Source organism: Chelonoidis abingdonii, chromosome 2, assembly GCF_003597395.2.
Source record: "Chelonoidis abingdonii isolate Lonesome George chromosome 2, CheloAbing_2.0, whole genome shotgun sequence".
Lineage (NCBI taxonomy): Eukaryota > Metazoa > Chordata > Testudines > Testudinidae > Chelonoidis > Chelonoidis abingdonii.
Genome location: NC_133770.1, coordinates 58,629,008 through 58,638,433, shown reverse-complemented (window position 1 = coordinate 58,638,433; position 9,426 = coordinate 58,629,008). Strand labels below are relative to the sequence as shown.

The window sequence follows — 9,426 nt, the reverse complement described above, 5'->3', positions numbered from 1 at the left end:
GGGGTTGTTATAAATGTGTATGGGTAGGGTTTTGTGGCCTGCCTTGTGCAGGAGGTCAGACTAGATGATCATATTGGTCCCTTCTGACCTATGAGTCTATGAGTCTATGAGCTGGCCAATAGCCCTAACTCTGTCCCTGGCAATGTACATATTCAGCACTTCTTGTATATAGTCTTGCACAAAAAACAATTCTGAATTTGATTAACTATCAAAACTCTGCAATAAACTATTGATTAAACTAAAATTAACTCCATGTGTCTTCATTTAAGGTGAAAAACTGCTCTTCACACATAATTTAGTTAATATTTTATTAAATGACTTAGTTCTTCTCAGATGTGTCTGTTTTACCCTCTCTCTTGTGTTTGAGTTATAAGTGATGCAGTGATGTGTATATAATTATGCCTCATCTGCTGACAGACATAAAAGTAAATGTGATGTTGTTTCTCAATGGGTGCATTTCCTGTAAAAAATATTTAAAAAAATAAACTCCACAGTCTTTGTAGTCAAAATGGAATGGGGCTATTTCAAGGATTACATTTCTGCAACAAACAGCTTCTAATAAAACTTTCAATCTCACTTGGCCTGTTGATGTACAGCAGATTAAACCAGTATGTTTACTAATTGAGACCATTTAAGGTTTTGCCTAATTGGCTTCTTTGAAAGCTTTATATTTTAATTTTACAATATTTTAAATCAAGTCAGATTTGTGAGAATTAGCAGCAGTCATCCATTCTTGTTACTTCTTAATCTTAGAATTTTAAGTGAAACTGAAAAATAGAAGATTTTAAAACAGAAATGAGATATGACGTTCAGCCTTTGCTACCTTTGCTGAGCTGTGATTATAAATAGAAACCCCATAAGTTTCTCAGAGTTTCTTAACAGTAATGGTTTGTTAGTGTATTAAAAACACTCATTCAGTACTTTTCATCTCCAATGAGCATGAACTAGTTTATGTTCCCAACAATCCTATGTGATGAATCTGCTAAGCAGTAATAGGTCAGTTGAGGGCAGTAAGATGAATCTGCTGCTGCTGCTCATCTTTTCTGCCCACTAGGGATATTAGTGTCAGTAAAGGATGATGGCAGCAGGTGAAAAATGTATGTTCTTGCCAACTCTTGGGATTTTTATTGCAAGTCTCTTAATGTTTGGTGTTTTCTCTTAAAGCCTCAGCTCTGGGAGTGATGTGGCTACATCAGAATCTCAGCTTTCGTTTTTAAAAAGTAAATTTCTAGCCCTCATGGCTGTGGAGGCAAACTTGAAAATGTAAACAGTTCAAAAACCAGAAGGCAGATAAAATGACCCCACAAATTAATGAATGAAGAATAAACATGACTTTTGAACTACTCTCCTGATTTTTGGGAGTTTTCTCATGGTTTTTGAAAGCTTGGAGTTGGTAATACTTATGGGACCCACCAGGTGTTAGGGCATGGTGCACAAAGCAGGCTATCAGGGTCTGTTTCAGGGCAAAGACAGCTGTACTATACCATTCTAGTAAAGGTATAGTAAGTCATATATACTATCTCCCTTGTATAGACAGGAAATTTTAGACAGACCATTCCAGTGAGTTAGCAAGGTCAAAGAGTATATCTTTGCAGTACACTTTTTACCTGCATGTTAAAATAAGGGATCAAAGCTGCTTCAGTGAGAGTTTCGCCAGTGACTACAATCAGAGCAGGATCTCTGGTTAGTTTGTTTACCAGAATTAAACATTCAGAAAGATGAGAGGAATATAAGATGAGACAACTTTGTGATATAAATCATTGTCCAACAGCAGAGTTACAGACCAGTGTCTAAAGTTACAGGGTTGGGCTCCACCCTGTTTTTCTAGAAAAAAAGACAGTAGCAAGACCTGATAGAAAAAAATTCGATGATAATACTGTAATCCAAGATGAAATGTTTGTAGGTAGATGAATCCATGTGTGTGTGTGGCTGAGATTTGTAAGTTATAATGATGGCTGACAATTTACAGTTACAAAAGAGATCGGGTTCTTGGAATGAATTAGCACAACTGTAAAGCATAAGCTTGGACCATGTACTGAAGTTATTTTTAATAGGTTTTATAAATGAGTAAGCAGAATGTTTTCTTTTGTTGTTGTTTTTTTTAAAACAGGGAACTGCCTCAGAGAAAGTCAGATATTATTTAGGTTTGGAAAAAGGAAGTTTATCTCCCAACATCAGTTTAATTATTTATTACACTTGCAGATCCAATATATTTTAAACTTGAATCAAGAATGTATGGAGTGAAGTACGCACACTTACTGGAGGGAATAATCTAAATAGATATTTCAATACAATATTTTCAGGCAATCTTCAGACTGAACAACAACAAAAACAAGATGCAGAGAGTTGTTTTTTTCATTTGTTAGCAGAGTACAGTGTTGATGCAATCTCCAGCTTGCATTAACTCACATTTCTTTACTGCTTCAATATAAGGTAAAAGTATAAATCTCAACAGAGTCCCTGGGAGATAGTATTAATAGCAGAACAGTGGTGGCAAAGTTTTCTGTTTCAGCTTAAGGGTACAATCAGAGGATCAGCTATAGAAGTCAGAGCTTTTGAGGGACATGTCAGTGTAATAATTTGAGGGGGAATGGCCTTTCCTCTACTAATAAACTCTGTCAGTCAAAAATAAGAAAGTATGAGTTTTCTGAACTCCAAATTGGTAGGTATCTTTGGCAGACTTTGAGTGGGGATTGTGTTCATGAAAAACCATCCTAACCTCAATTTTCTAGTCTCGAGACTTTTTTGAGAGGCGCAATAGTCTTGCGTTTGAAGCACTGACTTGACACACATGAGATACAGTTTCAGTTCCCAGCTCTGCCACAAACCTGGGGAGAGTCTGGAGTGACCTGAGGGTGAGTCACATAGTCTCCCATTCCTGCCTCTGTAAAATGGGGATGCTAACATTTCCTGTGCTCTTTGAGGCACAGGAACTCTCCTGAGTTATGCATTTGTACAGTGGCTAGCACAAGGGGTTCAGATCTCAGCTGGGGCCTTTTGAGGCTACTGTAGTACTCTTTAGTAAACAAGGAGAGTTTAAAGCTCTCCAGCATAGAGGAGAAAAAGTCTATATAGCATATTCCTATTACTTTTTCATGATTTGTTAGTAATTAAATGTAAAACTAATGAGCTATGCTCTGTAGCAAGAAGCCACTCCAGGAGTAAACTACTGGTGCTCAAAAGATGGTTGAAGAGATGTAGATTTCAACCGTGTGCATCACAACACATCCAAGGCATGCACCAATAGCCTATTGGTGCACGTTATCATGGCTTATTGCTATATTATAAACTGTTTGGAGTGCTGAGAAGTGATTAAAGCAGGATCTAAGTAGTTAACATACAAAATGGGGAGAGAGGCTTGGTCTATGCTTAATAGATAGATCGACATAACTATGTTGCTCGGGGTTTGAAAAAAATCACATCCCCATGCACCATAGCTAGGCCAACCTAACCCTCCGTGTGGACATGGGTAGCTCAGTGAGGAATCAACCAAGTTACCACTGCCTGGGGAGACAGATTACCTACAGCGACAGAAAAACCCTTTCCGTTGCTGTGGGGAACCTCTACACTATGGCACCACAGCAGCATAATTACAGTGCATAGCTGTGGCACTGTAGCACCAGTAGTGTACACAAGGCCTGAGTCAACAAATTACTCAAGCCCATGCCTAGCTATAAATTCCACTGAAGCCAATGGGACTATTCACGTGCTGAAAGTTAGGCATGTGTTTTAGTACCGTGCTGAATTGGGTCCTGGTGTCTTAGCCCTTTAGGACACCGCGCATTCCTGTGAGCTGCCTTAGTTCTCATTGAAATCAGTGGGAGCTGAGGGCACTTAGCACCATGCAGGAGTGTGCAGCACCTTACAGGATTAACCCCTCTTTCTCTAGAAATGCCCAATCTGTACGATCGGAGTTAGACTGTCTTTCTAAGAATTGCAAGGGAAATACAACTTTAAAGAAATCAAAGTGCCAGTGAAAACTGAATGCATGGTCTACCAAAAGAAAGAAAGATAAGAAACGTCTACTTCCTTTCCCACCCCATACACTTCCAAACCCCATAGCCAGCACATAGCCTGAGAAATCAGGCTGGGCATTGGGGAGATGAAGCATAAGGGTGAAAGAAATTCCCCTCCCCCCCCGTTGGTCTACAGGCACTGTTTAAGCTTTTTAGTCACAGCAGTGTCTGAGGCCTCTGCACTCCACCTCCACATGGGAAATGGCTGCTCAATCTGCATTGTTGCTGATTTACTAGCGCTGGGCTGCTTCTCTGCTGCCCTGATGCTGCCCAGCCCCAAAAGAGCACACAGGAAGTACCGACTCATGCACTTTCTTTCCAAATCCTGATTTCCAGCAGAGCTGCAGCAGGTCTCCTGCATCTCTTCTCTCTCTTCTAGCTAACTCTGCCCCCTCCATCTGATTTATGTGTTAAAACAGGAAGATCTCTGTAAAACTACAAAAACAAGGAGTCTGGTGGCACCTTAAACATTAACAGATTTATTTGGGCATAAGCTTGTGTGGGTAAAAAAAAAAACACTTCTTCAGATGGATCTGAGGTTTTTTACCTATGAAAGCTTATGCCCAAATAAATTGGTTAGTCTTTAAGGCGCCATCGGACCCCTTGTTGTTTTTGTGGATACAGACTAACATGGCTACCCCCCCGATACTGTAAAACTAGTGATCAGTGCTAGTATCACAACCAATAAGCTCATGTATTCGAGGAATCTGGAGTACTATGCACAAACGCTCTCTTATCAATGTCTAACACTTGTACCGCCACTTAGGTATTTATTCAAAAATTTATACCCATGTTTATAAGCAACTGGCCCCCTTGAAAAAGATGCTAATAATGACTTTATTACTAGTGTAGACAGAACAAAGCCATTTTCAACATCTTGGCAGAAAGCATTTTGAGACCCATTAGAAGAAAATCTGAAGGATTCTTTCTTTAATGATTTTTAGAAAACTTTTATCTTGTCTACTGTAGCTGTTAAATCATTGCCAGCACCAGCTCAAGTGGAACCTAATGCTGATAACTGTCTTCATTATCAAGTCAATTGCCTGATGTGGATAGGTCATTAGTATCATACCAAACCTACCTGTGCATGTGCAGTGAAGATTATTTCAGCATGAAGCAATGAGATATTTACTAAGAGTATATGCTTTGATTATAGACATAGACCTAATCCAGAACGAAACAGTATACGATCTAGCAATTGTAAAACAAGTACGGTGCACATCTTCAGACACAGACTATGCAGTGCCAGTGTGATCAAATGCTAAAAAGGAAATAAAAACCCTAGGGAGGATATGAGACTACAGTTATCCCATCCAAAAAGCCTAAATTCCACCTTTTGTACATTGACTGGATCCCTGCAAACATGCTTGTGACATAATTAATGATAACTAATCCTGGCAATGCATATCAGAAACAGAAACATTGCTAAATATGGGACTGTGGTTTTAAAACCATTCTGGTAAGAGGCCTTGGAGAGACATAATATATACAGGGTTTTTTTTGTTTTTGTTACTATTGTTGTGATTCAGCTGCCATGCAAACTACATCTATTTATATTAAATAAGTTTTCCTCATTCATCAGTGTAAACAAGAGGCAACATGATGGACTATTTAAAGCATCAGTTGTCAGCAACAAAATTATAGTACAAAAGGGGAAACTTGACTTCCACTAAGGACTTTAGAACAATTTACAATCTTGCAAGTTTAAGCCTTAATCCTGCATTGAGATTTAACAGGAGCATCCCAAGATTTCATGTGCACTAAGAGCCCAAATCTGCAATGCCCTAGTCAGATGAGCAGTCCTTATCTGCATGGATAGTTCTATTTAGACTAAAGTGGACAATTTAAATAAATAAGAGAGTTTATATGAGAAGAACCTAATGAAAATATGGACGTGTTTGAAAGAGTGTGTCCCCCGTCCGTCAGGATGAATAACAGATATGAAGTTTAATTTCATAGTTAGCTGGGTAATAATACTACCGCAGTCCCTGGTAGCAACTGCTAAAATTGAGATTGTAGAACAGTTTCCATTACAAATCTGTTTCCCCTGGGTAGAGCATTCTGAAAAATTCATCTTTTGGGCTAAAATGTACCAGGCACGATTGCTGCCCACTGTACTTTTTTTTTTTATTTGGTGAAACTATCAGCTGTTCTAGGAGAAGGGGGGGAAAGTATTTTCCCATTGCTTAAAAAACAAACAAACAAACAAAAAACCTAACCATGCTTTTTTTCCCCTTTTCTTTTAATCAGACTATGACAAAAATGGTTGAACTTTGAAAATTGACATGTAAATAATTTTTAGTGGGGCAAGGAATAAAGAGTCTAGACAGGGAATGGGAATTTCCAGGGGAATAGTCTGGAAAGTATATATTGAATTTATACAGCAGAAAATGTCAGTAAGCTGCAAGGGGGTTACTATGAGGGAGGCACACTGTGCATGCCTGCACAGTTTAGGAAGTGCACATTTTTCCAACACCTGTTCAAAGGTAGCAGTCAGATACATTTATGCTCCGTCCTGTTTTCCACGCCCTTTATACTCTAGTGTTATTTTAGTGTGATCATTAGATCACACAATCTGTTTAAAATTCTCAGGCTCTGTTGCACAGAATGTACTGGAGGATCCAGAGAAAATTAAAATCTATGATTATGCAGCGGGCTTCTGCTCAGTTTCTCAATTGGCTTTAGGTCAGCTTTGTGGCAGCGGAGCAGCAGAGAGCTGTTTTGATTCAGGGGTGGATTTGGCCCCTTTATATTTGTATTCTCTGCAGTTTTTTCCCACTAGTGCAGCCTTACTGTTTCATGAATGCAGTGCTTCGCTTTTAATATTAGCAACCCTGAACTTAGTAGGCATTGAATCAATAATTTTATAGAACTCTGAAGCCAAACTAATTCTGCAGAGTGTGATTTCTAATTCTGAACATAAAAACTATAATGTGAAATACTCCCCCACAAGCATATGTTGCATTCTTTAACAAACTCACAATAAAGAGTTTAATTTTAGAAAAGAGAAGAAGGAACTGCATCACCCCATTTAAAAATATGCCTGTGATTTTTTCCCCAACTTATAGTAGTAATAATAATCTCAGCTGAGGACATTTCCTGGGGCTTAATGGCCCGTGGCTGTGCTTCAGGTGATCATCATCTACCAGCCTGTCATTAATCCCCTAGAAATGCCTTGTTCCTCAGTCATTATTGCTTAAATATGTTTCTTCTCTAAGTAAAATACTTCTGTATTTAATGGATCTTCCAGGGATAGATGTGTTCTTTCAGTGTTGGGGACTGAAAGAAGTTTAGTAACATGTCAAGGAAGTGGTAACTATGAGAAGGAGTGAAAAACTCTTTCCATAGAATTCCTAAAGCCTGTAGACTCCAACGTCTATTTTTTCCCATAATTTAACAATATGCCTGGAATTCTTATATAGATGTGTCTCTTGGGAGAGTTCTGCTTTTTATCCATTTACCATAATTACTATATAATTTTTTATTAAGAAAGCTTGTATAATGTTTTTCACCTGTGCTTTATATTGTAGGTTTTATTTTCACTCTGCATTGCATTCTGGGGAGTACAAATTATGAAGCCACTCATCTCAAATACAGCAAAATATCACTGAATTATGGAAAGAGCCCTTTGGAATATGCTTCGAAGTTTCTTGGAATAAGTTGACGGTGCCTCTTTCTGAAATGCAAGCATTTCACATAGGCTAGGTAGGAATCATGATGTTTTATGAAGGTTTGAAAGATGCATTAAAAATAATAATCTGTTTTTATTTGATCTTTTAAATATTTATTCTCCTGCCTACCCAAGTTAAATTAAGGATCCTTCTATTTTTTTCTTGTGCTTTCATGGCATTTTTTTTTTAACATTCAAGGGATCACATTCTTAAAAAGCATATAAAAATAATAGCATTTTTCAATCACTTTATTAGTATGTAACCATATGTGGAAAGCATTCTTTACAATAGAAATAATTAAAATCATATTTGTTGCAACCTGGTAATCTCCACAGAGACTAAGTCTAAAAGAATGTGAATGTAAATTTTTCCATACTGATTGAATTACAGTAGAATCTCAACACCATGCCCAACTGTGTGTTCATAACATATAGTTACATAAGGATGAGTAGTTGAGACAGGAAAATTATTACAAACAGCAGGATAAAATAACTCTGACTTGCATTAATTGAAATGTTTTCAATTAACTAGATGATATATGTGCTGTGTAATGCAGACTTGCAGTTTATGTTAATTTGTTTAAGGAGTATACCTGCATTTGCCAACAACTTTAGGGCTGATCTCACCAACACTGCTCCATTGACTGAAGAAACTCCTGTCACAAGGTGTTTGCAGGGTCAGGTTGTTAATTTCTAGTAATCCCCCCACTCCTCCTGTCAAAGTAATCCTGAGGGAGATGGATCTATTGTCCTGTCTGAGGTGCTATTTTGATTATTTCTATTGATATAGGAAAACTGTGGAAAAAAAGAAGAGAAGGGAGGCTCTGAACAGCAAGATTAGCAAAAATAGAAGAGAAGGGTTGTTTTTCTTTCCTTATGTTCTTCCAACTTTTAGTCGGTCCAAGACTAAAAAAAGAAAATACTTAAAATTAAGTAACTAAAAAACTTTAGGATGCCTTGCAAGCTTCAAACTGGTAAAAATACCTGGATTAAAATGTAGTTGAATTGTTTTTTGTTTTTTCATTTTCTCTACAGTACTAAGATATATTAATAGAGAGCTTGGATATGCATAAATATCCGGATTTTAGTCAACCCACAGTTTTAGACTTAGGTGTAGCAGAGAATTGATGCCAGCATTTACAAGTTGGATGCCTCCAATTGGCCACCTAACTCTATACTTAAATAAAATTGGCTTGATTTTCAGTGGTGTTGAGTATCAGGCCTATTTTTTTTTTTTTAGGTGCCTCCCTTGAGGCACCCAAATTTGAGGCCAAAATTTTCAGTCAATTAGAAAGTCAAATTGCCTGTGTCTATCACTTAGGGCTATGCTAAATCCCTAAAATATGTTTAATTGGGAAAACAGATGTCAGTTTGAGTAGAGATGAGTCTAAGATGCAATGTCTGGTTCAGACCTTTCATAAAGTGTGGGAATGTTTGAATCCAGGATTTTGATTCAAACCCTCTTCTAATTTGTATAATTAAAAGATGTACAAATTGTCCCTTGGAAATGTTAGAAGAATTCATATTAGAAGTATTTTGCTTAAATCTTTAATTCATAAATTTATTCATATTTTGGTAGAATTCTAATATCTGATTAAGAGATTAGATAAATGAAATCATATATTTCTGACTCAGATTGTGGAAATGTGATCTAGTTGTTAAAACACAGGCATAGTAGCCAACAAATATAGATTTTAGTCCCAGTTTGTGACCTTGGGCACGTAATTTATTTGCTCTGTG

The 9,426-nt window shown here is 37.4% G+C and overlaps 1 protein-coding gene across 1 annotated transcript in view; it reads left to right on the top strand.

Annotated features, from left to right (window-relative positions):
* AGMO (alkylglycerol monooxygenase) overlaps positions 1-9,212 on the top strand; it is a 302,821-nt gene extending 293,609 nt beyond the window's left edge. The window contains exon 13 of the mRNA XM_032784099.2: positions 7,547-9,212. Coding sequence (XP_032639990.1) covers positions 7,547-7,627 — 81 coding nt within the window. The 3' untranslated portion in view covers positions 7,628-9,212. The remainder of the gene's footprint in view (positions 1-7,546) is intronic.
* Positions 9,213-9,426: the final 214 nt, after the last annotated feature.